This window comes from Anoplopoma fimbria, chromosome 16, assembly GCF_027596085.1.
Source record: "Anoplopoma fimbria isolate UVic2021 breed Golden Eagle Sablefish chromosome 16, Afim_UVic_2022, whole genome shotgun sequence".
Classification (NCBI taxonomy): domain Eukaryota; kingdom Metazoa; phylum Chordata; class Actinopteri; order Perciformes; family Anoplopomatidae; genus Anoplopoma; species Anoplopoma fimbria.
This window is the reverse complement of record NC_072464.1, coordinates 10577642-10605607: the sequence shown is the minus strand read 5'-3', so window position 1 is coordinate 10605607 and position 27966 is coordinate 10577642. Positions and strand designations below refer to the sequence as shown.

The 27966-nt window shown below is 38.2% G+C and overlaps 2 protein-coding genes across 2 annotated transcripts in view; both read left to right on the top strand.

The window, feature by feature from the left end:
- Positions 1-24737, top strand: part of gsk3ba (glycogen synthase kinase 3 beta, genome duplicate a) — a 115712-nt gene extending 90975 nt beyond the window's left edge. The window contains exon 12 of the transcript XR_008531800.1: positions 24721-24737. The gene's annotated coding sequence lies outside the window, so the exon portion shown is untranslated. The remainder of the gene's footprint in view (positions 1-24720) is intronic.
- On the top strand, positions 234-18468 carry LOC129104376 (cholecystokinin receptor). Its single transcript, XM_054615039.1, has 5 exons — positions 234-396; positions 10362-10613; positions 13029-13290; positions 15444-15571; positions 17927-18468. The coding sequence occupies exons 1-5, from the start codon at positions 234-236 to the stop codon at positions 18466-18468; spliced, it is 1347 nt and encodes a 448-aa protein (XP_054471014.1).
- Positions 24738-27966: the final 3229 nt, after the last annotated feature.

Here is a 27966-nt window from a genome sequence, read left to right as displayed (position 1 = left end):
GTCCTTGATTAACGCGTAAGTGAGAGACATATCTACAGGAAAGGTGAATAATTAAAAAAAAAAAAGAAAAAGAAAAAAGTAAATTGCAGTTTTTTCTTTGTTTTAGAGTTTGTAAAACGACAACTTGCCTCAGTCTCACCTGTGAAGGACTATATATGCAGTCTAGTTAGTTGACCACTTGACCGTCTGAAACGAACTTTTTGTAAACTTGGAGACACAATTGGAGTCCAGACATGGATTCTTATGTGCGCAATGAGACATTAACGTCTCCTGCGTGCCTCGGAGCGCAGACCGATGCGCTGCAGACCGGAGCCGGTAACGGGAGTCTGGGCACATCAAACACCACCTGCGGCAACGTCTCCACACTCCTCACACCTAAGCTGGTGAGGCACAAAGGTGAGCGGACACACAGATTACTCAACATTATCACGTTGAGGTTAATTAATAAGTGCATCTGTGATCACATTTTGTATTGAATTGTCTATAAGGTGCTATATTGACCTGACTTAATATTCCAGCTGGTGATCACATGGAGACTTTTGGGCTACAAGAAAAATTGTTTTTAGCTTTCCTTTAAAATAGCCTACCCCCAGTTTCCGTAACGTTAGGTTGTTAATGGAGTTTTATTGAGACATGATAGGATGAAAGGGCAGATGATCTCTGAATTAAGCTGACCTGCTGATTTTTTCAAATATCTTCATAAAAAAATAAAATAATTGTGTGGCTCATAATTATTTCAACTTTAAAAAGAGATGGTTAATTTAACATTTTAGTCATCATTCAATCTCAATTTACTGGGATATAATATTCTAATGTGACACATTATATATTAAATATTATAGCAGAATTGTTTGGTGCTATTTTGATTTACTTTGAGGGAACATTGATGGAAATAAGTTAAGATAAGACAAGATGAACCTTTATTTGTCCCCAGAGTGAACATTCGGTGTGTACAGTGAAATAGAAATCAGAGAGCAGTGAGAGAGAAAGTGTGTCACATGGATCAAATCCTGGCCACACAGGGATTTATTCATAAAAAAGTCACATGGCTTCTCTATCTGGACTGTGCCTCATGGTCGTGCTGCTGCTTCCTGTTGTTTTTATATCTAATATTTGTTTCTGTTTTGTAAATAACATTAACATTTCCAAGCATGTTATTCAAACTGAGGGTATAAAGATGTCGTATGTTGTAGATATTTTAAAACCCTCTGAGGTGAATGTGTAATAGGAACTATATTGATAGAACTATAAGAAAGTGCGTCATCACTCTTGCAATTTCCTCTCAGACCTGCAATCTTATCAATCAACGCTTGCTATTTTCACCTGCTTAACAGTTGTTTCTCAACGCTTACTTGTGTTGATGATGTGTTTGCGTAGACTATGTGTGTGTAGAAGACTGATTGTGCATATTTATTATGCTATTAATAATATGAGTGCTGACAGCCCAACGTCACAAGTGTGAGATATAAGTTTCTTAACTGAATGAGTTCACTCGACTCCGCCATTTATGTCACATTTTCACGACCTGCCAGGGATGAGTTATTTCTAGCACCCCTGAGTGTGACCCATTATACTGAGCAAAATCCCTACAATGAAAATTACAAACTGAGGACACCTGTGTCAAGTACAGATCAAGACTGCTGTGTCTGGTGCAGCAGCATGGTTTAATTGGGAGCTTAATCCACTTGTACTATTATGTAATTTCGCCCACACAGATAATCACTTCTCTGCAGTTTGGGTTTTTGCTGCCTTATTTCTCTCTATTTAGCATTCCCATCTTCCAACAAGACCACACTGCCATATTCTAGAGAAGAAAAATGTTGAAAAAAAGATGTCTGACCCTGTACAGCTGATGTCACCATCATCACTCACTCTGTCACCCCAGAGTTTGATTACTTCTCCACCATGTTCGGTCATCTCCTCCCATCTCCTTTCTCGGTCCACTACTCTGACCCCCTGTGTTTATGGAGCAAATTGAATGTCACCATCAGATTCTCAGTAGGTTGCCCTGTAGACCAGGGATGTCACAGCATGTGCCATGGACCACTAATTAGAAAAAGTTGTCTTAGCAAAGTTTTTGGTGAAATCTCTGGAAGAATGAAAATAATGAAAGAAGATTAAAAACCTGCAGCCTATAATGTGGGAAGACTTTAAGTGGTTCATGGCACATGCTTTGACATCCCTGGTCTGTAGGGTGACGAGTCATGTTAAGACTTCCTGAAACAAACTACCTCCAAAACAAACAAATCAGACCTACAAAGTTTTGTAACTGGCCTTTTTAACGATTCATGGGAGTGTTTTCTGATCTGACGTCATAATTTAACTGTGCCCTCCAAAATGGTTTCTTATAATATCTCTTGAAAAATATGGGTTATTGATATCTCTATGTAACATTTCACTATTTAAATACGTCACTGCTTTGTAAGATTTTCACCATGGTTACTGGCTTGCACCCCTGACACAGCCACCAAACGGTCGCAAACACATCTCAAAGTGAGAAAATCCTTGCCCGTTGCTGGGAAATAAACATATTGCTCTACCTCACCTATCAAATTTTTTTACACATTGGATGAAGATCAGGTGTTAGTTTTTGATTTGGAACAAAAACCTGGAGATTCCCAAAGTGTTTAGTTTGATATCGCTGCTACAGGCTTGATACACAATATAGTGGTTTTAAAGCACGCCTGTGACAATACACAGGTGAATGACATGAAAACATATATTTTTTTAGAATCAATAACAAGTTAATAAGGGCACCAGCTGATTGCAGTGCAACTCATCTAATTACATTAGGGGGTCATTACTTTGGAAGTGATGATGACGGCAACAAGGGGGGTTATCAGTCATTGGAATACGTTTTCAATACCTGAACACAAAGCAGTGTATCGATCAAAAAACCCTCTCATCTCACTGCCTGTTGAGAGCTGAGATGTTTAATACATGGCTGCATTACAACAAATTATAACCAACATGTTGTTTTGTAGTGCGACTGCAGTGACCAGGGCCTCTGCGGCTCTGCGGCTCGCGCGTTGTAGTCCGTCACTCAACAGTAAGTGGTTTCACTCGGTGCCTCCAACAACTGTTCCAGGGTGCAGTCGGCTTAGTGACAAGGCTCAGATGACATTTACTATGCTGGATTAGCTACTAGCTGTGACATTTACCAATACCTTGGTCTACAAGACCAGAATCGGCTTTTCCCTGATAGGTACAGCGACACAAAGGCCATGTGGAATAGAAAGTGATGCAGGCTGCATATGTATTAGACAGAATATAATGTCTGACATACTGAATAAGAGAATCAGATGAAACCTTAAATATTCATGGTTGGAATACAAACCCCATTATTAATTCATTGTATCACTGAATATCTAACAATAGACTCTGCCACTACAGTCAACTTTCCCCTTGAATTATTCTAATGTTAAGGTTAGCAGGAAATCGTTTCACCAGCCTTTCACATCCAACACTTAAATTAATGATAAATTAACATGATAAATTAACATGATAAATTAACAGCAATGATGCGATCAAATTGAGGTTACACAAAAGGTGGAAAATGCTTTAATGGAGTTTGCATTTATACAAGTGAACTAAACTGTTTGAAATGTATAACACGCATGTACACACGGGTGTTCAATGTAGCAGACATGCTGTGTGCATGTGATCAAACCAAATAGAAATACATTAGTGAGATGTGCAGGTAAAGAGGTAAAGCACTCTACAATAAGATATACAGCGGGTAAAATAAGTATTGAACACGTCACCATTTTTCTCAGTAAATATATTTCTAAAGGTGCTATTGATATGACATTTTCACCAGATGTCGGTAACAACCCAAGTAATCCATACATACAAAGAAAGCCAAACAAATAAGTTCAGAAATTAAGTTATGTGTAATAAAATGGAATGACACAGGGAAAAAGTATTGAACACATGAAGAAAGGGAGGTGCAAAAAGGCATGGAAAGCCAAGACACAAGCTGAAATCGATCAGTAATTAGAAAGCAATCCTGCCCCTTGTCAGTGCAAATGAATATCAGCTGGTTCAGTCCCAACTGATGGCCTATAAAAAGGTATCTCATTACCAAGGTGTCACACAAGAAACATCTCATGATGGGTAAAAGCAAAGAGCTCTGGAATTAGCAAGTACAATTGTTTCAAAGAAAACAATAAGTAATGCACTCAACCGCTGTGGCCTGTATGCACGCTCACCACGCAAGACTCCATTGCTGAAGAAAAAGCATGTTGAAGCTCGTTTAAAGTTTGCTGCACAACATTTACACAAGCCTGTGAAATACTGGGAGAATATAGTCTGGTCAGATGAGACCAAAATTGATTATTTGGATGCCATAATACACACCATGTTTGGAGGTCAAATGGCACTGCACATCACCCCAAAAACACCATACCAACAGTGAAGTTTGGAGGTGGGAACATCATGGTGTGGGGCTGTTTTTCAGCACTGGCAAACTTCATATAATTGAAGGAAGGATGAATGGAAAAATGTACTGAGACATTCTTGATAAAAATCTGCTGCCATCTACCAGGATGATGAGGGTGGACATTTCAGCGGTTTCAGAGAAAGGAAATAAAGCTGCTAGAATGGCCCAGCCAATCACCTGACTTGAATCCAATAGAAAATCTATGGAAAGAACTAAAGATCAGAGTTCATAGAAGAGGCCCACGGAACTGTTTGTGTAAAAGAATGGGCCAAAATCACACCTGAGCAACTCATGCGACTAGTTTCTCCATACAGGAGGCGTCTTGAAGCTGTCATTACCAACAAAGGCTTTTGTATGAAGTATTAAATAAATTTCAGTAAGCGTGTTCAATACTTTTTCCCTGTCATTTCATTTTATTACACATAACTTAATTTCTGAACCTATTTGTTTTGTTTTCTTTGTATGTATGGATTACTTTGGTTGTTACCGACATCTGGTGAAAATTATCAATAGCACCTTTAGAAATATATTTACTGAGAAAAATGGTGACGTGTTCAATACTTATTTTACCCGCTGTATATGGCAGAATGATGGAAGCAGTATTCTCAGACATAGCATGATATTTGTCTTGTAATTGCAAGTAGGAAACCTTGCAACAAAGTAACCGTGCTCACAGTGCCGCTAGTCTTTAAACAGAGAGCAGACTGTGTGCCAGAGCTGATGGTCAGACACGGTTGATGGGCACTGCACACACACACTCATGAAACCAGCTCCCCACACCTCGAGAGCTGCAGGCTTCCCTTCTGTCATTTGGCTCTTTAAACTGAAAACAGTTCTGCAAATAATTGGTGGAGCAGAGGGGAAACTAAACATTACAAATTGTACTGTCTTGGTTTCTGTAATGTCTTGAATTTTCCTGTAAAGTTGTAGTAGTATAGTAGCTTCAGTGTTTAGTCTTTAGTGTCAGTATGTTCATCTCTAGAAGCTCTCCAGATATAACAGGGGTTGGTCTGCCAGTTGTCTTTCACAGGTGGTGAAATGCTAAAAACTGGTTGAATATTCATTATACACCCACACCAGGAGCACCACATGCAGCACAGCTGTGCAGAACAGCGCAAACAGGAGATTCAGAGCCAGAGTGAAAACACTTAACCTGAGGGAAATATGTAGCTCTTTAGCTGTTCCACTGTGTTTACCAGCTATATATATATATATATATATATATATATATATATATATATATATATATATATATGTTTGTTTGTCTTTTTCTAAAATATCCCTTTCCTCCAGCGAAACAGAGTGCCTTTGTTGGGAGGCTTGGCCCCATGGATGGGTCCCTACACCTTTTGCATGCATGTAAAAGCACTGGAACCCAAATGAAGACTGCGTCATTTTTTGTTTCTAGGATTGGTTTGTTGCACCTCAGGTAAATAAGGTGTAGCATCCCCTGGGCCCCTTTCACTTGCAACTTTATATGATTAAGTGTTATGGATATGGTATTAGATTTGTGGCAAGGCCTTTAAGCAAAAAACTACTAAAGAAGCCCTTTTATTCCCTGATTTCAGTCATTTTAATTTGGCTATTGATATCCCTTACTCCCCAGCAGGTACAGTCCTTGTCTGTTTGGTTATTTTAATTATATTTTTAAAACCTGACTGTTCCAGTAACCAGTTTGTCGGCCTTAACAATTTCCATATTTAAGGGCCTTGAAACCCCCCCGGTACAATACATGCTGGATGATGAAAATGTGTGCTTGGTGTGAATTGGCTTCTTAACAGTAGTTACTTCATAATAAGAGTGCTTGACTTCATATAGCTAAATATTAATTTGACCGCTGTTGGTGAGGAAGGTGATTAACATAAATGCTTCCGCTCTATGAGCAGCTTTTGGAAATGTTGGCCTGAAGGAAATGGTGCTGAGGGAGTTATCAGTGTTTCCCGCACAGCTAGCGAGCACACAGGAAAGCTAATTGGCTGCAATTAGGCAGAGGCCAGTGTAACATATTTCATTAGGAAAGAGAGAGAGAGATAAAGGAGGGTTTTGGTTCGTCTTTCTTACCAATCATCTGTCTGCATATTTTCATTTTGCTCCTGTAGATTTATGTGCAGGTAGTGTATGTAAACACTTTTAGTTGCTGACATTTAGGAGCCTGTTGTGGTTCAGAAACCCTGATGTACTGTCAGCAGAAGAGTACCCACTACTCACAATATTAGAGGTTCCTGCTTTTTTTTTTTTTGCATAAAAGTGTGTGAGACAGATGGTGAAGCCTCATGTAATTAGATGGGAAGACTGTAAGTGTGTGTTTCTGAGAAATAGATGAGAGCAAGAGAGAGGAGACTGACTTTTGCTGACCAAGCTGAGTCTGAATAAAGGAATATCTAGCTGAATCCATCGCTAAGCCTGCAAGTTAAACAAACACATATCAGGGCGTCTGGTTGCAGCAAAGATCATTAAATCAATGACATGCCATCATCCTACTTTCATATACAGTAGTTTAGTTTAGTTTAGTTTATTTGCACAATTGAAAAATATAAAAAACATAACATAGATAAATAATATTACAGTGCAGGAAGAGGCAGAAAGCCCACTGGGCTTATTTGAAGCCTCCACCTATATAATATTTAAAAAATCACAATACTAAAACGAATACAAAAAGAATATACATATGGTATGAAATATTGTTGAAAAGGCATTTTTACAAGTTATGATTTATAATAACAATACATTATAAACAACAAGAAAACAAAGAAAAGTCAAGATGTGAATTAGCATGAGTGTGTTTGTAAGTTCATATGTGTGCATTTATGTGAGTGTGAGAATAAGCCGGGTTTGATTTTGATTAAGGGGATTTGGGTTTGTACCCCTGCATTTACTCCTACACAAAAGTAAGTCCCTATGAATGCAACAACTACAGATTAAAAATACAAACTGAAACATGGAATACATATAATACATAAGGAAATGAATTACAAAACAGGGGTAAGGTTGTCTTTTAAGCATCTTTTGAAACTTTTTATAGACGAACATTTTTTTGTTAAGTGTGAAAAGCCATTCCATAATTTGGTTCCCCTAAATCTTATAGAAAATTGACCTCTAGAAGTAAATAATTTAGGAGGATGAAGATCTAAAGATTGACAAGTTGAATAAGAATTAACCTGTGAATTTGCTTTGAAGAAGGTCTTGAAATGTTCAGGAATATTTCCTTCACCTAAAAGAATCTTATAAATAAAAAAGTACTAGCCCGCACTACGTTACAGTATGAAAGATATGGATAAATCATACTGTAATAAAGAATAAGGAGACAGTTTGCATCGACAAGATTGCTAACCCTCCTAATTATTCCAGTAGATTTATTTATTTTCCTACTAACCCAGTCAATATGTTCACTCCAACTCAAACTCCCATCAACAATAATTCCCAGGAATTTTGAAGATGACACTTGAAGCATCTTAACAGACTCAATTTTAATTTTAGTTAAATCCTTAGAGTATGATTTTTTGCCACTGAAAATAATAAAGTTAGATTTTTTAATATTCAAAGATAATTTATTTAAACTAAACCATGTAGCATAGGCAATTAAACCAGCATTAGCTTCCATAATTAGTGAGTTTTAGAACTAGGGTTGTGTCATCTGCAAACATTATCGGAGAAAGGCTTTTTGAGACATTAGACAAATCATTAATATACAGTAGATGAGGAACAATAATGGTCCAAGAATGGACCCCTGTGGAACCCCACATATTAGTCTTGCTTGGTTGGAATAGCAACCCTTAACACAAACAAACTGTCTTCTGTTGGACACATAATTTTTTTAACCATTTGTATGTAATATCATTGAAACCATATTTATACAACTTTTCCATTAAAATATTATGATTTACTGTATCAAAGGTCTATGAAAATTCATTATTGTCAAGTGCAGAGATAACTTTATCAACAAGGTAAAGTAAAGCCATATAAGTGGAATGACTTTTCCTGAAACCATACTGGTGTTTGTAAAGAATCCTTTTGTATATCATTTTTTCTAGTATTTTTGAAAAGCATGGCAAAATAGCTGGTCTTTTCCTCAGGCATTTTAGAAAAAAAATGTTTTCAGGTATGAGTCATGTAGCTGTGTGGCTGACTTTGCTTTGTTTCTGTATTTCTTTGAAAGCCTACTTTTAATTGAGAGCAGAAGGAGAAGGAATGGACCAAGAAATAAAATAAATAATGCAAACTGCAAAAATATCCTGAGATGTAAAAAGGGTAAAGATCAAGGAGAGACGCCTGTAAGATTACAATGTGCTTTGAAAAATAGCCTCAGAGAAATGGGAGTGCAATAAGTGAAAATAAAAGATGGAGATAGCAATACATTTTGGTTGGTGTTTTGCGTGCACTCTTTTTAGATGTGTTGCAGATTTTATGATGTAATTTATCAGTGCCTTTGAGGAGCTGTTTGAGTTTGGTTGCTCATGCCTCTACAACTGTGTCAATGAAGTTGTGGTTTATGCATGGGATGTTTTTTCTGTCCTGCGGATGTGGTGCACATGGGTGCTTCTAATCCCCAGGATATAGTAGGTAACCAGATAAAACGTGTGGTGTCTAAGCAGGGCAGAAGGTGAAAATAACTGAGAAAGCCGACAATATGTACTTCACTGTATAACATCCAGAGACGCTGCCAATGGCTGAGGGAGCAGACAGTATTTTGTACTTAACAGTATTTTTTAAGGTGGAATATATTAATGTTGGTAACCAAATTTGATACACAGCATGGTACTTGGCTGTAATAGGCTGCTCAGTATGAAAAACTACACATGCATACAAAATGATAATTGTGCTGAATTAATTATCTTTTATAACGATTAGACAGGTACTGGCTTTGATATTTTTTGTTAGCCAAACCTGGCAACACTGGTTGCAGCTAATTGGTGACCTGCCATGCCAGCAGAAATATGAATGCAACAATAGCTATCACAAACAAAACAAGCTTACCAGGCTCATTTTTGTCCCATGCTGGTGGCAGAAATCTAAAAATAAGCAGCAGGTAGAAGCTTGTCAATTACGTAAATATGTTTATAATTGTGTTCTATGTCTTAATGTCATAATGATGGAATATGTACCGTTGTCCACCCAACTTCAACCAGATGAACTCAACCAACTTATCCTCATACATCAATTTGAATATGATATCTTACGTAAAAGAAGTTTCTCCTCATTTTTTGTGCACTTTCCTACGAAAATCAAGCAACACAAGTCAGTTTCTGCTTGTTACATGAATACAGTCTTTTCAAAATTAACTTTGGTCTTCACAGGAAACAACTTGTTAAGGCTTATGCAACAAAACTACTTGTTTAGGTTAAGGTTAAGATTGTGGTTTGGGTTAAATTAACTATGGAAGTGGCATTACTTAAGTACGGCAGTTAAGTGACAAATAAATCTTTGTTGACTTCTCGTTTCACATGCGGCTCAAAGAACTGTCTCCTGTGTGAAAGACCTGTTTTTTTTTTTACCAATCCAGCACCCCTCTGGCTTGCTCTGTGTGAGTTTTTGTAGTCATTAAAATTTCAATTATTTTTTTTATGTCTACAAATTACATCACATTCATTTTTGTAGGTACAGCTATGAACGCTGTACTAGAACAGCCTGACTCAACACAATAACTTTTTCTTATTTTACTGTATTTAGCATTGAGGTATAAAGAGTGGTTTAAGAAGTCTGAGGCATTGCTAATAAGCTAGTGTTTAAAAAAAACTTTTAGAACTTATGGCTATTCAGTGCCGCTAAAGAAGAAGAATTTGCACAATTGGCTCGAGGCTGTCTGGATCAATAAAGACAGCTTTAACGTATTGATCATCATGTAAAACAGGACTGGTAGTTTGGTGCTGCAACCATGTTCACACTCTGACATATCCTCCCCTCCTGTCTTCCTCTGTACCAGATGATGACCACACACTGCGGATCCTGCTCTACTCAATCATCTTCTTCCTGAGTGTGTTTGGCAACCTGCTGATCATCGTGGTGCTGACGGTCAATAAGCGCATGCGCACCGTGACCAACACTTTCCTGCTGTCGCTCGCCGTCAGTGACTTGATGATGGCCGTCTTCTGCATACCCTTCACCCTCATCCCCAGCATCCTCAAGGACTTCATCTTTGGAGCCGCCATGTGCAAGATAGTGTCCTACCTCATGGGTGAGAGAAGGGGGAGTCGTGAGGCAAATATTCAGACTTTTTATCTGTATATTTGCCATCATTCTCTAGATTCAGAATAATAACATATATGTGTCCTAAGTCACGTCCTTGTTCACTTATTCACTTTTGCCTATATGCTTTAGACAGTCTGTAGTTCACTCCATAGTGAGCAGTAAATTGAGATTTTGGATAAGTATCCTTGTAAGACTGATAATCCATTATGACTTCTTAATTGAAACATTTGCATTAATATTCACATTCATAAACAAAGCCACACAAGATTGCAGCTGGTAAATATATATATGGTATATATTATGGCGAGCTACAAGGTAACGTTAATTTCAAAATCTTTGTGTTTTGGCCTATTGGTTGGATACAATAAGTTCTTTGTTCATAACAGTTATGGCTATTTTTTCCTTTTTTTCATAGACTTAAAGATTAGCTCACTCAATCATTCGATAAACAACCAACAGATCAAATTTTAATAAAAACATTGTTAGTTGCAGCCTAACTTATCTTATTGTTATGTATCAACACTATCAATGCTATCAAGTATTTAAGGTTGATAGGAGGCATTGTGTAAATCAGCAACCCACCATTTTCTCAAATATCTTCCATGGATTTGTTATAAAAAAAACTCCTCATTTTAGTTATTTTGTCATTGTTGGGAACCAACCAACTGTAGAATTCTCAAGAAAAAAAAAAATTCACAGCTGGTACACACAAAACTTCCTGGCAAACTAAGACACCGTGTATCTTTCACAGCTTTGGTGAATCAAAATAGCACTGTAAATGTTTCTTTTTTATTACTTTCATAAATTTTCAATACAAAATCCAAGTAAGCCTATAGCAAACCTGACCTGACCTGAATTGCTGGCTACATCTTAAATTTTGTTATGTGATTTAGATGGAAAGAAAATTACATTTTAGCCTGATTATCGGGATAATCCCATATAACCTTGACAACCGGCTGACTGGCAGCAAATTGAAAAAGAAAAGGGGGCTATATGGTGGCCAGTAGGATTTTTGCAGCTTTTTGTTTTACTGCTGAAATAAAACATTAGGATGCAGCTCCTGTATTGATTTATTTTACTTGTGAATGTAAATTGCAACAACCACTGAAAGAAGCAGCATTCAGGAAGTTAACAAGATCTCTGACCTCCTGTCCATCACTTTACAAAAGGTATAGATTACCGTTGAACAGTATCATAGACCATTTTCATTATCTTCACCATTTGTCGGAGGTTCATTGGTGAGTTTAAGAATGGTCAAAGAGTAATTCACCTATTCACATCAAGGGAAATACTCCTTCCTCTAGGTAATGAGTTCTCTTCTCTCAGCTTCAGTATCTACATTATCTGTCAACAAAAGGCTTAAGAATCTTGCTTTACTTACTTCCCTGCTTTCCACTCTTTAAGCTAAGCTAAACTAACCTGCTGTAGCTTCATATTAACCTTGCAGACATGAGAATGGTAATGATCTTCTAATCTAACTTTCTGTAAAAAAACATATTTCCCAAAATGTTGAATTTTTCATTTATGTATAAGTACTATAATTACAATTACACACCTACACAACCTCTACAAGAATCTGTTCATGAGTTTTTAAAGGGGCAAGGACCAAGGATCAAGTGTAGTGCTACCCCACACCATTCAGACCAATGATGCCTCCCACAATGAGTTTAGCCATGGTACGTGTATTCATTTAGAAGTTATGCACCTTTTTTTTTGTTATTGGCCACACACCCTTTTTGCCAACTGGCATGACCACAAACACACACCTTCACATTCAAACACTTGACTTTCATGCCAAATTTCAGCCTCTTTTAGGGTGATCACTCATCTATGAGAAAGAACAAAAGAAAATATGAAATTGAAGCACAAACACAAAGACGGAGAGGTGAGTAAATAAATGAGATTCTCCATGAAGTCAGGGACAGAGAGAATGGGCCGCCCTCATTGTTACAGACACAACATAGTGCACCCATGGGTCCTGACTCAAACACACACACACACACACACACACACACACACACACACACACACACACACACACACACACACACACACACACACACACACGCACAGTATGTATTCTGGATTTTCTCGTTGAGGACATGGATAAGAGAGGTAAAGAGTAATTTCCCGTCTTGCCCTGGAGATGAAAGATAACATCAGTGACCAAGGCTGCATGATTTTTTCTGCCAAGACTCAGATAACCATCCCTTCTAAGTTATGATTGCAGATATTATGTGCGCATCAACAAACATGTTTTTGTTACCTTTTTATTACTGGCCCACACTCTATTCTGAGCATGAAGCTGTAATAACTCTACATTCATCAAAAGAAAAGATAGCATGTGTGTTTACTTCCCTTTTGAAAATAACAATATTAAATCCGTTTTATTTTGCTACAGGAATATCAGTGAGCATATCCACATTTAGCCTGGTTGCCATAGCGATCGAGCGCTACAGCGCCATCTGTAATCCCCTGAAGTCGCGGGCGTGGCAGACCCGTTCCCATGCCTATCGGGTGATTGCTGCTACGTGGGTACTAGCCTTCGTCATCATGATCCCTTACCCAATCATCAGTCACTTGGAGTCTTTTCATCGTCCTGACAACATCACTGCTCACAAGTGTCGCCACATGTGGCCCCTCGCGACAGCAGAGCAGGCCTGGTGAGTATTCAGGTTGTACAGTAGATGGTGGGTCCTTTGAGCTATTCCAATTCTTTAAGACAGTTTCAGAATGACTGAGTTAACCAAGCAACAATGTGAAAAAAATCGTAGCTAGAAACGTTAACTAGCATGAGCCACCACAAACTACAGGACATAGACCAAATATGGGTATTATAGCACCAAACACCTTGTATTGGCGGCTGTGGCGTAGTGGAGAGCAAGGTAGTTCTCCATTCAGAGGGTCAGTGGTTCAATACCCGGCTTCGGCAGTCGATGTGTCCTTGGGCAAGACACTTAACCCCAAGTTGCTCCCGAAGGCTTGCCATCGGTGTGGACTGGATGTTGCATGAATGTTAGTTAGAGTCTGATGGTGGCACCTTGCATGGTAGCCTGTCATCAGTGTGTGAATGGGTGAATGATATGTAATATACTACTGATTGTAAGTCGCTTTGGATAAAAGCGTCTGCTAAATGACTGTAATGTAATTCATCCTTTTTTTTAAGTTACATAGTCTCAACTTTAGTGTTATGTCCGTTTTCTCTATGAATGTTAAGATTTAAAAAAATATATCCTTTACCTAAAATATACTATTATATAAAAGAGATGAGGACAAAGATTCATTGAGGAAACACACAAAACGCATGAAACATTTTGTTTTAGTTTCATTTCAGGTTTTAAATTGAGACATTGTGAGATTTTGCATAACAGACAATAGAGTATCAAGTATGTAAACACTATGTTGAATATAAACATTGAATTTTCTCCGCAGAAAGAAACATCGCCTCTTAGAGGCAGCATCATTTGGTACTGATCCAGTGGAAGGGCATAAGGCTGTGTGTATAGATAGTCCTACCCCAGGATTAAGGTTTTCATTGAAGGTTACTTTCAATCACTACACGGTGATCTCACCTCAAGGTTAATTTTGTTGAATTTAAAAGAGTGAAGGAATATTTTTAGTTATAAAGTGTTGTAAATTTATTTTTAGAGTTATACACTAGCTATTTTTCCTTCAGCATCATCAGTTACATTTCCGGAGTAAGCGAGCACAGAACAGATATTCGCAGATAAATTAAACTTGACATAAAACTTGCACTCAGATTGGCCATCTGGACAATGTTCTGTTTTGTATCAAAAAAAGTTCAGATGACCTGCGTCCGAGATGTGTGTGCGAGTGTGTGTGTACTGTCAAACATTTCATTTACTTCCATGATTGAAAGCCTCTCTGTTGGTTGTTTTCTTATGGAAACATTAGGGCACATGCAGGAAAAAGACATATATTTCAGTGTGTTTTTGTTTTGGACTTGGAATGGAACAGGCTTTTGGGTAATTTCAGTGAACTCTATATAGATCTGTTTGTATTTGTGCAGAGTTGAAAGTTGTTATTTTATTTGTGTGTTTTTTAGAGCTTTTGTGTTTGAGTCTTTGTCTGACTGCAAACCTGCTTGTGGGTGTATAAATCTGTGCATGTGCATCACGTTTGTGTCTCTAGTGTATTACTGTTTGAGATTGATACACAGAGAAAGTGTTGTTTTTATCAGAAACATTTTTTTAAAATACAAAAGGTCATTTTCCAACTTTTATAGCTGTTATGAAGGTTTTTCCAGATTCCCCAAATACATTATTTTTGGTGCATTTTATGTCTTTATTAGAATGACATAGTGGAGGTAAACCTTTGTTGGCCAAATCTTATTTCTATCCAGGACACTTGAAATTACATTTCGTACAACACAATGAAAATATCAACATGCTCTTTGTATGGCAATCAAAAATATAAATATAAATTTGTTCTTTTGGTAGACATCACATAAGCTGAGTAAGGAAATATGTCATTGCTGGTTGAGATTTTAGTTTTGAATTAGGAAGGAATTGCCACTCTGGAAATTGTTTAAAAATCTGTTTTATCATGCAACAGAAGTCATCAAGACTGTTTGAAAAGTCTTTTAAGATTCTGGAAATATCCTCAGAACAACAGTACATTTGGCTTTATGACATTCTTACAGTTCTTTATTCTGAAAAACAAAACAAAAACAATGCTTAGCTATGTGACTTAAATGTAAAAGTAATGTTAATACATTAGATTTACAAACGTGGGTCACATGAATGGCTGAATTCATGGACAGTGAGATCTTTACCCTCTCTTATGTCTCTTATAGGTACATTTTGCTGCTGCTTATGCTGTTTGCAATCCCGGGGTTGGTGATGATCGTGGCCTATGGACTGATCTCCAGGGAACTTTATAGAGGCATCCAGTTTGAGATGGGCCACAAAAAAGACTCTACAGGTGAGGTCATGTACATTGCATGTGGAGAAAAAACAGAAAGTAGTAAGGTTAATGTTCCAGAGAGGAATTTTGCTCACAGACACCAGCCAATTAATAAAGAAATAAAAGTAAAGCAAGGAGTAAAAAACGCTAACGATAGGAACTTTCTACATGTAGACAGACGGGAAGGAGGAAGACATTTTATTTAAAGTTACATTAGTTAGTTTACATGCATGGATTCACAATTTTGGAGAAGGTTTTTGTTTCTCAAACTGAGATTACCAAACCAGCATTTTCAACAGATGTAGGCTGAATAGAACAGGAAGAATTTTCAAATTTTAGGAAAATAAGACTTGGAGTTCATCAATATGTGCGAGTGGCTCATGCAGATACTGTACACATGAATGCCAAATAGCTTACATAGGATTATTCAATAACTGTGTTAATCTCCAGAGGGGTGTTCTGTGGCTCATGCACCGTGACAAATAACAAATGAGACGCAAATCAGACAGGTCACAGATCATATGAAAGACACACTTCCACAACAACAGCAGTACCACTAACACACAAACTAAGACATGCTCTAGGATGACATTAATGTGTTTTAGAAGCCTGCCTAGCCACTAATCAAAATAAACAATGTATTTAATACGACCTATCAATTAACAAAAAAAGCTGACAATAAGTCATGCACCGGTAAAGCAAGCCAATAAAAACAGGCACTAAACATGAAATGAAGCCCCAAAAAATTATTGTAAAAACAATGTGAAACCTTACAAATGATGTCAAAAGCACAACCTATGTCACTGGAAACAAGCAACTATCACAGGCATGGACACAAATGACCATCTAAGGGGCTAAACACACTGAGACCAGTGCTTTTCTTTACCCTGCACTGTGCTCCTCCTTGCTTTTTGTCATATACAGTATATGACATGAAATAAGGAAAATAATAATGGTCCCCTTTAAGTTTACAGATGGAAGTATTCACTCTCTGACTTTAATTATGTTTTGATTGCAATGTCATTTAATTGTAAGTCAAAAACCAAATTTCAACCAAAATTCATCAGTTGACTTTTTATGTTGACTACACTTAACTTTCACGAGCGCTACTTTAGCAATGTGTTTAACATTGCTTCTGTTTGTCCATATATGACGGTTATTGTTGACAACATACAGTACCAGTCAAAAGTTTGGACACACCTTCACATTCAATGTTGTTGTTTTTTTTGTTTTTTTTCTACATTGTAGATTAATATTGAAGACATCCAAACTCTGAAGGAACACATATGGAATTATGTGGTAAACAAACAAATGCTCAACAAACCAGAATATGTTTTATATTTTAGATTCTTCAAAGTAGTTGAATGAGAAGGTGTGTCCAAACTTTTGACTGGTACTTTATATACGTAACTTAATTTACATAACCCTAAACATACTTATTTTCCCCCCCAACTATAATCGTTTTCTGAAACTAACCAAGTAGTTTTGTTCCCTAAAGATTGTTCAAAACTGCAAAATGCATGCTCCTCCTTCCCTCGAGATCAGATTGTGTTAAACTGTATCTCTTGAATGTCATCACACTATCCAGCACCTACCAACCAGACTCTAATGTCGGCATTTATGTGAATGATGAGGAATTTAATTTCAATCACAACGGTTTCATTAGCGCTACAATCATTGTAATGTGTGCAGGTTAAGTGGAGCACAACCTTTTGTGGGCATGTGAGAGTGTGTCTAGGATGATAGCAGCGTGGAGTGTATTTGCCGGTGCTCCATTAGAGGATGGAATTGGCTGGCAGCTGCAGGCCTGGACATCACCATCTGTTTGGTCTCAGAGAGAAAGAGGTTTTCCAAAATAAAACAAGGTCGAGAGACCAAGAGCCTGGGTTAAAAACACTGGAATAAAGGATAAAGAACTTCTAAAATAGTATTTTGGGAAATATGTTTGATTCAAAAGTCCAGGAGTTGTTTACTCCCTTTCCAAATCCTGTTTGTATTTGCTTGACTAAAAGCTCTTATTGTATTTTAACTGTAATTAAATGTTATCAATAAATTGCAATATCCCTTGATGGGTGATTCCTGCGGTTCAGAAAGAATTGTAAGTCAATCTTCTCTCCATCAAGGTGAGCTGCTGCTCTTTAAAGAGATATGATTCACGCAAATAATTGAATGCATGTGTTATCGCAGAGCTGTGATACTTTGGCTTATTTGTTCATTTCAGTTTTCCTGAAATTAACTGGATGTAGGACAGCTCATGATTTCCCTGTTCTGTTAAATTTGAATCCAGCGGCAGCCAGAGGTAATTTAAGAGTTTTTTATACACTACATTTGTTTCAGAGTAATATATTTTTTTACCTCTGCTCTCCCACACAGATGTAAAGAATGGACTCACCTCCACTGTGTCTACTGGCAGTGATGATGGAGATGGTTGCTACGTTAACGCTGTCCCGCGGCCACACTCGATGGAGATGTCCACCATGGCAGCATCCAACAGGGTGGTCAAGGCAGAAAGACCACGCAGCAACACATCTGAGGCCAAGCTGGAAGCCAAGAAGCGGGTTATCCGCATGCTGGTGGTCATTGTTGTCCTGTTCTTTATCTGCTGGATGCCACTGTACTGTGCCAACACCTGGCGGGCTTTCGATGACATCTCTGCCAAACGCGCCCTCTCAGGGACACCCATCGCTTTCATCCATTTGTTGTGCTACACCTCTGCCTGCGTCAACCCAATCATTTACTGCTTCATGAATATGCGTTTCCGCAAAGCTCTGCTGGCCACGTTCGCGTGCTGTGCTGCCCCTTGCCGCCGCCGCCGTCGTAGCGTGCTACGGGACAACGAGGAGGACGCCATGGCAACGGGGGCGTCCATGTCCAAGTTCAGTTACACTACAGTCAGCACCATGGGAACCTGCTGAGGCAGATGGATGCAGGCAAATTCCAGAAGAGACAGTTAATATGGCAACACAGCACCCCACATCCTTTGTCTTTAGGCCAATTCTGTACTCATAGGGACAGTAATGTGAAGTGGAAAAACAGGCCAAATATTGTAGCAGGATAGAAGCATCAACCATGACTGTGAGTAAAGTTATGTAGGGAATACTTAATGAAACCCAGTCCTACAGTGTAAATACCTCCATAGCTATAATTGAAAAAAGCAGATTATACAGTTATCTGTTGTCACAGTGGAGCGAGGCAAATTGTCTGCTGAGATGTTTACGATGGGGCATGTGTGTCCGTAGTGGTGGGTTGTAAGATATGTGAGGGAGGCAGTTAAATCATTTAGTAGTCATTATGTAGCTTTAAAAATAGGAAGACTGTTTGCTATGTAACTTTAAAATCTTTTTTTCTTTTTTTAAATCTGTGTTAATGATAGTGATGTAATTGCCTTGTTTACTAAGTGCCTGGTTCTAAATACTATGTTATATGTATCTACTGTTGATAACTCATCAGGGGCACCATTATCACAGGCAAATTGTAGCCCGAAGGTTCCGGAAATAGAGTTTAAAGACTAACAAGTTATTCTAAACAAACTGAAATCCTCCTCAGAAGATAGGATATTTCATTCTGAGACCAGATGAATGAGCAGATTATCAGTGCTCCTTGGCTCTGGGTTTTTAGAAAACACTTCAGTGGTATAAACAGCTTAGACGGGCAGTGGTGATGACTTGTGTTGTGGTTTTATACTGTAGTGCTGGCCACCTTCATGTTTTTGAGTTTTAAGAGATAGATTTCTCTGTGTGTGTTGCAAAGTTTGTATTGTGTCCTTGTAGGTGAACACAGTAGCAAATATGAGAAGGATGACTTCACACTTGAATTTTGGTCCTTTCTCATGGATGTGGTTTATTTAAGAGACTATTTAACAGTTCCTATATTATTTAATTCCTTACTATATTTGAAAAACAACCCCAGAGTACAGCAGAAGGTTCTGTATAATGAAATAGCTCTAACAAAAAATGTAATAAATGTTGATGAAGTCACTAGTAGTAAGCTAATAGCTGACACAAATATGTTATATTTGTCACCATATACGTACCATATGGCAACATGAAAGGGTGATTTTTTAAGTTAACTGCAGCCTTATGCTTTAAGGAAGAAAAGTTCACTTGGTTCAGTGATCGTTCAGTGACTTGCAGTCCCTGTTAAACTCACCTGCGGGCTACAAAAAGTGACAGCCAGGTTTCAGAGGTCTCTGTTGGTCAGGCCCTGTCAAGCGTGCCTGACTCCGGCTCCCCTGCTCACTTCGCACTAATTGTGTTACAACCTCAACCCTGCCAGGCTGAACAGATGAGCATATTTCACTGAGTGCACCAAAGCACAATGCTGTCAGCCTCTCAACTAATAGATGTATGGCCTAACTTTGTGAGCATTCTTTTAGAGGATTCTAGACTGGCAGCCTGCAGCTTTTGTGGTTTATTGTGTGCACCGTTCCTTTTGTATTATAAATATGAATCAGTGAAGCCTTAATATGAGAATAAACCACAGTAAAACAGATAATTCGATCATCTGAAAACCTCAATCCACGTTTCGGAAATAAAGCAAATAGCAATCTTGTAGACACACCAAGACTAGGTCCACAAAATCCTACACTTACATGCTAATCACTTAATATCTCCCGTTCCTTTTTTTCTACATGGGAAAATAATCTTTGCGAGTGTCCGGGGTCCAGTTCATGTCTAGCGCAAAGCACAAGACAAAGTGACAGCCAGACCATTACACTGACCTTCCCCTTGTATCGCTGTACAGACAGACCCCATCATCTTTGAAACGCAAGAGTCACACATTCATATAGCTGCTGACATTTTCTCTGGGCTTAATGGCCCTGTGCCGATTACAGGGGCATCAAGTCTTTGTATGCACGCCTCTGATACTAAATGAGTTAATGCAGTGAAACCAAAGTGAGATCATGTGTGTTCTCCGGCCATCTGATCTCAAAATCTTGTTGTCAAACCTCAGAAAAGCAGACATTTCTTAAAGTGAAAAGGTTCTCATATAGAGTCCTGTCTAGACAAATACTAAAACGGAGTATTGTTTATGAGTAAAACTTGGAAGGTGTTTTGTTTTTTTACAGTGAGCTGTGAGAGGCTGATTTCCCTGCGGTGTCATAGAGGCCGTTTGACATTCTGATTTGCTGCCCAATCCAAACCACCTCATTCAGTAACCACAAATACAGGGTACTCAGCTTTAACTCGTTATATATTTAATCACGCACTTGCTCACAAACAAACTACAGACGGATGCTAAGTATAAAATAACTGTAATGACAAGTATGCAGTTGGTAGTGGTTGGATCCCTAATGGACATCTTCCACTTATATGTAAATACACTTCTTTGTCAACAGAAGTACAACGGGTTACTGTAAATACCGCCTTCATTCTTTTGTTTAAAAGTCACGTTGGTGGTCATATTCACAAGCTTCATATTTAATGTAACTCTGTCCTGCCAAATATCTACAGATGGTGTTGCTCTGTTCAGAGCTGCACATATAATATTTTTTTGGTATTAACAATGGATCAAACTACTATGTGTAATGTCAAATGGGTCACCCATCTCTGCAGTTACCCTCAGCTCCAAAGTGTTTTATTTATTTTAGATCATATTTTTGGTGTTCCAGCCCATAATTCCACTCTCATCCCCAAACTGCAGCAGGCAGCTGTTTTCAGCAATTAATCCAACTTTAAACAGCAGACAGACAGAGTTATTGACTATTTGGTGAACATAGAGGACTATCTAGCTGCCAAGATAGACCAAGATAATTCCCTCAGGAGTAGGTAGAGGCCAAAACAGTGAACATTAGCCTTAAATTAATTGGGTGAACACAAAAATAACTGAAATAATGTATTTAACTGAATGAATAAATAGGCATCTGTCTGCTAACACGTTAACAATAACAACAAAGGATAATGTGTCAAGCCTGTTCCACTGAACCCAAGAGGTATAAAAATAAACTACTGAAGCTTCAAGGTTAGTTTTGAAATACAGCATCTGAGCTATCTGCAGAAAGGAAGAGGTGTTATTGAGAGAATGTGTGGGTGTTTTATTATTGTTGGTTGATCTAAATTATAAACACTGTCCATACAAACTGAGCATGTCAATCTTGCAGACAGTTTGGTTCGACAAATGAGACCCTCTTAGTTTAGGTAAGATAATATGTTATTTTAAATGTCTGCTATTATAATTCATACTTGTTGTGTAAATATACAACACATTGCTTGAGGGATAAAAGTGTTACTCATTACTGGAAGGTATCCTTAATCAATCATGTTCAGTCAAGACACAGAGGTGGCCTTTACAGACTGACAAGTCCTCACTCACTCTTGATTGGTATTCCTCTCCTGCTCCTCTCCTCTCCTCTCCTCTCCTCTCCTCTCCTCTCCACAAAGACCACACAAAGCTGGTACTGGCTGTGGTGATTGATTTTTCCCTCCCCCACCATGGTCTCCACAAGGTTAAGCACCTTTTTACCATGTTAGACGATGGCATCTCCCACCTTTAGCGTTATGTTTTACCCATATCTCAGTGATATGTCTGTTGGGCTCTTGGGGTCTTTATTGTATTCTCAGCTGGATCTCTCACTGCTGCAGAGCCCCCTCATGAGCAAAGCCTGTTCCTCCAAATAAAAGTGTAACCGTTTCTTATAATAGAAGTTCATAAATTCTTTGACACAAGTGTCACTGACTAAAGGTGCGGCTGTGCTCAGGGGGAGTTCTGCTAGTGCATGATAAGGACACTGTCCACAGATGCAGCGGAGGGGGTCTCTGGGGCTCAGGTGTTGGCAGGGTCCTAATTGTTTAACGTGAGCAAAGCTGATATTTGATGAGCAAAATTGCATGACTGGACTACAAAGCCAGGTGAATTCAGGACTAATCCTCTCAACAGTGGTAAAAAGATACAAAAAGAGGCTTAATTATCTGAATTGCAAACAAAAGTCCTTCCCAGTATGCCCTGGCAATGTAACTGAACTGTTACGGTTGGTATTCAGTGGTTAGTATTCATTTCAGTTTGCCATGTAGGAGAAGGTAGTTAATAATGAATTACTTTTAAGGTAAGAGATATATTATTATCTTGAAATATTAATTACAATCCTACATTGTCCCTTTTACTGTAAATGTTTGATTAATTTGTTAGGGGGAATTTTTAACGAATCCTTCAAAATAAACGTCCCAATACGTTGCCCGTTAATAAAGAATTACAGACTGATCTGACGCCCTTCTCGGCGGGACATTTGTAAATCTGTTTAATAATACAACCATGCAATGGTTAAGGGTTGTTTAGGCTTGGTTTAAGTGATGAAAGCTTCTAAAATTGAGTTAATTTACTATTTCATTTAGGTTAGAGGGAACATGGTTAAATTAACTACAATGTCAGCTAGAGGACTTTGTCACAAGAACATGAATATATGATGTTTTGGTGCACTTCCTAGAACGGTGCTGTTTTTCTTCTTCTCCAGGCCTCTCTGCAAAACATTCGCTCTTGGGCCCCTAGTGACCCCCACATGTTGTATAATATGTCATAAAGTTCCAGTTATGAACAGTGGCCCAGGGCTAGAATCAATCCTTAAAATGCTGTTTGAGTTTGGTAATTTGATTAAAAACTATTTTATGAGATATGAGATATATAAAAAATAAAATAAGACAGCACTTAAGTTAGATTTCTACAAGAGGGCAACAATATTAGCTTATAATGTGAGTCATACCTTTGTTGGTGAATTTGCAACTAATCAAATTACCACAGCCAACCTGTGTATTTAGGGCTTTTGGGGCCCCTAGAGGTCTGGAGCCCCAGGATAGTTTCCAGCTCTGCCTGGATGGTAATCCAGCCTTCCTCTTTTAATTACTTGTACACATTTACTCATAAAATGAGAATCTAATTTCTGGCACAGCAAAGGTTTAATGGTCCCTTGAGATAAAAAAGAAAAAAAACACACAATCCAGCCTTTTTTTGAAGGCTGTTTTTTGTTAAGTCTATGTGATGACAGATCTCCTGCCCATGCGCAGCAACTTGCTATGTTATGTTTTAATATAGTCTTCAGGATTGTATCATAATAAATATGTATTAGCCACTTCAGCCATCATATCAATATGATCCATGCAGAGTGAGAGTAGGAATAATTTTGTGGAACATAATGACGAGGATTAAAGAGCAAGCTGCTGGATATTGTTTCATTAGTGTTGATGTTCACCATCTCTGGGGCGGATTTTTGATTAGTGCAGCCATCTTCCCGTGACTGTCAGCGACAATACAATATGTGGAGACACAAGCCTTCTTTAACAACATGCAAATATAAATTGTATCCGCTCCATATCAGCGCCCATACCTGCTCACCTGCATCATTGTAAATATACACACTGCTATCTGAATTGTATGTAAATCAGGTGTTTACAATATGAAATATGAATAAGAAGTATTCTCTTGTATATAGTGATGTTCGTGAAGGAAAGAGCTGATCTTGTGTTTCTGTGATCTGTAGTAGTGTTCCATGTTTCTAAGCGGCTTGTTCAGGCCGCAGGCTCATATATGGGATGAACAGAGTTGAAGGGTTACAGAAGCATACAGGGGCACATTCAGATCTACTCAAACGGTCACAGCTGCCAGGCCACCATTGCCTTAAGTGTATTGAGTCTACAGTATCTGTATGTCTTTGTGTGTGTGTGTGTGTGTGTGTGTGTGTGTGTGTGTATGTGTCCCTCATGCATTTACTATGTGTATACTTGATCCACTTTTGTTTGAGGCAAAACAAGAGCTGGAGATGAAAGCATTTGGCAGCCTTCTTTCTGCATCCATGGAAAAGACATGGATAGAGCTTTCTGTGACTCTTGTCCTTTCTGAGACAGGGACAACTTTGAGAAAACAATCTGTGAAAAATGGTTGATGTGGTTTTCTTGGCTGCCTTCCACGCTGTTATCTTGACAAGTATGTTTGTGCTGCTATGACGCTATAAGGCCTTAGGTGTTAACTTGTGGTGTGGAATGTGTAGTTTTCCGTTCTGGTTTATGCTCATGGAGGAGTTTCAACAGGTCTACCTCCCTTACGACAGGGCAGATTCATTGCTATTATGATTGTCATTACAGACACTATTCGTTGTTCCTGACTTGGCAGACCTGAGGGTTGTGCTATCTGTCAGCATGAGGATCATCTGGATAACATTTGTGTATTTTAAGTATTAAAAGTGTGTGTATGTGTGTGTGTGAGTGTAAGTGTGTCAGAGAAGAATCCAGCATTATAAAAAGGAGGCAGATCTTGTGCCATTTGTTTGGTGTGATCTTTAAGATTTTAGGTGGGCTGCTGTGGCTCACTCAGTTGGTTTTCCTCATGTCTGACAGATACGCATTTTGTGTTTTGCTGTCTGTCTCTGTGTCTCCATCACTCTCTCTCTCACACACACACAGTTATAAATGTGCAAGTCGTGTGACAAAACCGCTGGTTGTACTTTGCTTTTTTTGTGCAATGTTTAATTCTAATAAAGTCTATAAGTCAAATTATACCTCTCCTCGTTTATTCTTTGACATTCTACTGCAAATATAAGTGATTTTTTATTACTGTCTTTTGGATGGTTTTCATGAATTTGAATCTTATTCACTGACCATTTAAGTCTAAACAGAAGAGCAACACATTTATCGAGCCTCATCTTTCCATTTCAGCTCCTGTGAGCACTTTAAGCACAACACAAGGCGATGCTGAAACTCTAGAAGGTAAAGTGCACAGGCGATGCCACTAACTCATTCTCTTGCTTACTTGGTATTTTTGCTTGGAGTGGTCTTAATGTAATAAAAAAATAATTTAATGTTGGCTTAAAGCTACTCTTTACATTGCTCCTGTATTTTCTCTCAAAACACTAATAGCACATACAATGTAAATAAATCAATATCCTTAATTACTAAAATAACCACTTGGCCTGAATGGACAGTAAAACACACAAAAACTGCAACAAGAGTATTCCATCACATGAGGTAATGAAAGACTTCATGCATGAGAGCTAAGCAGAGATGTGCTGATTTAGCACCGTTAGCTTGCTCTTGAAACACAATTCCCTTCCAGTCGGCAGCAGTCCAATGTAATGAATAACAGTTTGTGGATGAAAAGGAACTCACTAAAAACCAAAATAAATAAATAAGGTTATGTTTACTGGAGGATTATTGATGAATGATGTACACGCTATCAATACGGAGACTCTGATAAGGATTAGAACTGCATGCTAATTAATGAATGAGAGCATTGCCGCCCTGATAAATCATGAATGGATGATAATTTAGCCAAAAAATCGAGGTGAACTTAAAAGGATTTCATCATTTGTCAATAATGACAGAAATCCTTTCACCCCAAGTGATTAAAATGACATTTATCTTGCCTGCTGCGGTCATTGAGACACATTTTGGCTTGTAAAATAACAAATCACTCAGACCAAAACTTCCTACGAGTTAGCTACTATCCTCATCTCAAAAGATAATAAAAAACTCTACGGAACAAAATCTGAAAAATGTATTCTTTACCTACTGGTAGCCAATGTAAAGACATTAAAAATTGAGTAGTATGAGTTATACTTAAAGTTCTTTGGTTTTGTTAGTAGTGTGCTGCATTCTGCTTTATATGTTAAAACACAACCTCTGACCACCATCAGCATCGAGCTGTATAACAATGGAACAGCCCCTCCAAGTTGCATCCATCAGCCAGCCTTCAGAAATATCACTTTCACCTCATTGTGCAGATTGCTTCAGAAATCGATGCATTTACTGCAGATGATTTGCTTTGTCAAATCAAATCAGGCTCAGCCTGTTGTACTAACAATACACCCCAATTTATGTGAAAACACAGCAATGATTTGGCTTTACCTGACACAGATGTGTTGTAACAACATGTGTAAATGATCTCCCCCGAGTGTCAGCGTTTACAAGGGTGGTAGAAACATGAAATGTAGGTCTGTGCTGCTCTGATTTTCTGTAGTTGAGGGCTAACTCCTAAGACCTGAATGCAACAGAATACAGTATGAGCAGATCAATACTGCTGATGTTTCGCGCATTAAATGTTCTCATCACACAAAAAAAGAAGCCAACAGTACTGCCTCAAAGGAGTATAATGCAGTGATCTTGTATCTTCTGAGCTTTTCACTTTGCATTTTATTATATTATCCTTTGGCAAAATGCCCACACCAAGACTCCTGCATTGACCTTGTCAAAGGGGCTATTGTTGGTCTGGACAAGGCCTTAGTTCAGTTATTTGAATATAGAAGAGCTCAACTGTCCATTATTCTGACTGAAAGGGTCTGATGAGCAATCGTGTACCTCTCTGACCTTGACAGGAACAATCACTCCCCCTAACCTTCCTTGTACTCTGGACATATTGCATACTGTGAATTGAATAGGGATTCAGCTTTTGCCACCCTGGAAAGAAGAAAACCTTCAGTGACATGATGAACTCAACACCTGGGCAGTAAAGATTTTGACTGTAGTGACTGAAATAATTGTTCCCTGTACTGATTCAGAAAGCTGGAAAAGAACACCGCAGAATATGGTTTAAGTTTGCGTTCTTAGAAAATTGTCAGGAGCCTTGTTTACAGAACCAATAATTGTAATAATGCAAGTAAGTAGCAGACATAATAGCTACTGTGCGGCCTGTTGGGACTTTGTGACCCTGGACACCTCTGATCAACTACTTTGTTGACTGAGGTAATAAAATGAATCACTCATTTTGACTTCTATCTCATCATCTACCCGACTGGCCCTTGGTTGACAATATTTTGTTCATCACATTTCTATTCTATTTATTAAAAGCTCCTTATGAGAATGAAGGCAAGGAAATGATAAATTATATAAAATCTAATATTATATTTTGGTGTATTAAAGGTTAATAGTAATAGTTTGTGCCAGTTTATATTTAAACAATTAGTAGTGTTGAAATTGACCACTAGAGTTTGAACAACGGGTTGGTTAAAGTCTATATGAGATACAAGCAGGCAAACAGTCATAGGGTCTGACAGGCATTGTAGTCATGCTGAAGGACACAGTAACATGCTATCAGGCAGGAATGCAGTAAGACATACATGCAGAGCAACATAATGACTCACATCACTGCAACACAGCAGCCAGCAGTACACAGAGGAAGGATAACAAGACCCACAGAGAACAAATAAAAGAATGAGAAACACAAAGCATATTTGTCTTTCAGTAGACTTGTTTTTTGAATGGAACATTTCATCAGTCAATTTCAGTAACTTAGCAACTAACTCTGTGATAAGAAAAGAGAGAAAATAGATCTTTTGTTCGTGTCACTGGGATGCAAATATAGAAAATGATTTGGCAGCTTGGACAAATAATAGCACATTTCTATTACTGATGCTATTCATTTCAAAGTGAAAGGATATATATATAAGATCAATTATAATTCATTTAATTGATTTTTTTCCCTATATGTGTCCTAAT

Excerpts from the sequence above, each read along its gene's own strand:
- LOC129104376 (XM_054615039.1), top strand. The coding sequence starts at position 234 with ATGGATTCTTATGTGCGCAATGAGACATTAACGTCTCCTGCGTGCCTC. Across the intron at positions 397-10,361 it reads TAAGCTGGTGAGGCACAAAG|ATGATGACCACACACTGCGG; the intron begins GTGAGCGGACAC and ends CCTCTGTACCAG. Across the intron at positions 13,291-15,443 it reads GCGACAGCAGAGCAGGCCTG|GTACATTTTGCTGCTGCTTA; the intron begins GTGAGTATTCAG and ends TGTCTCTTATAG.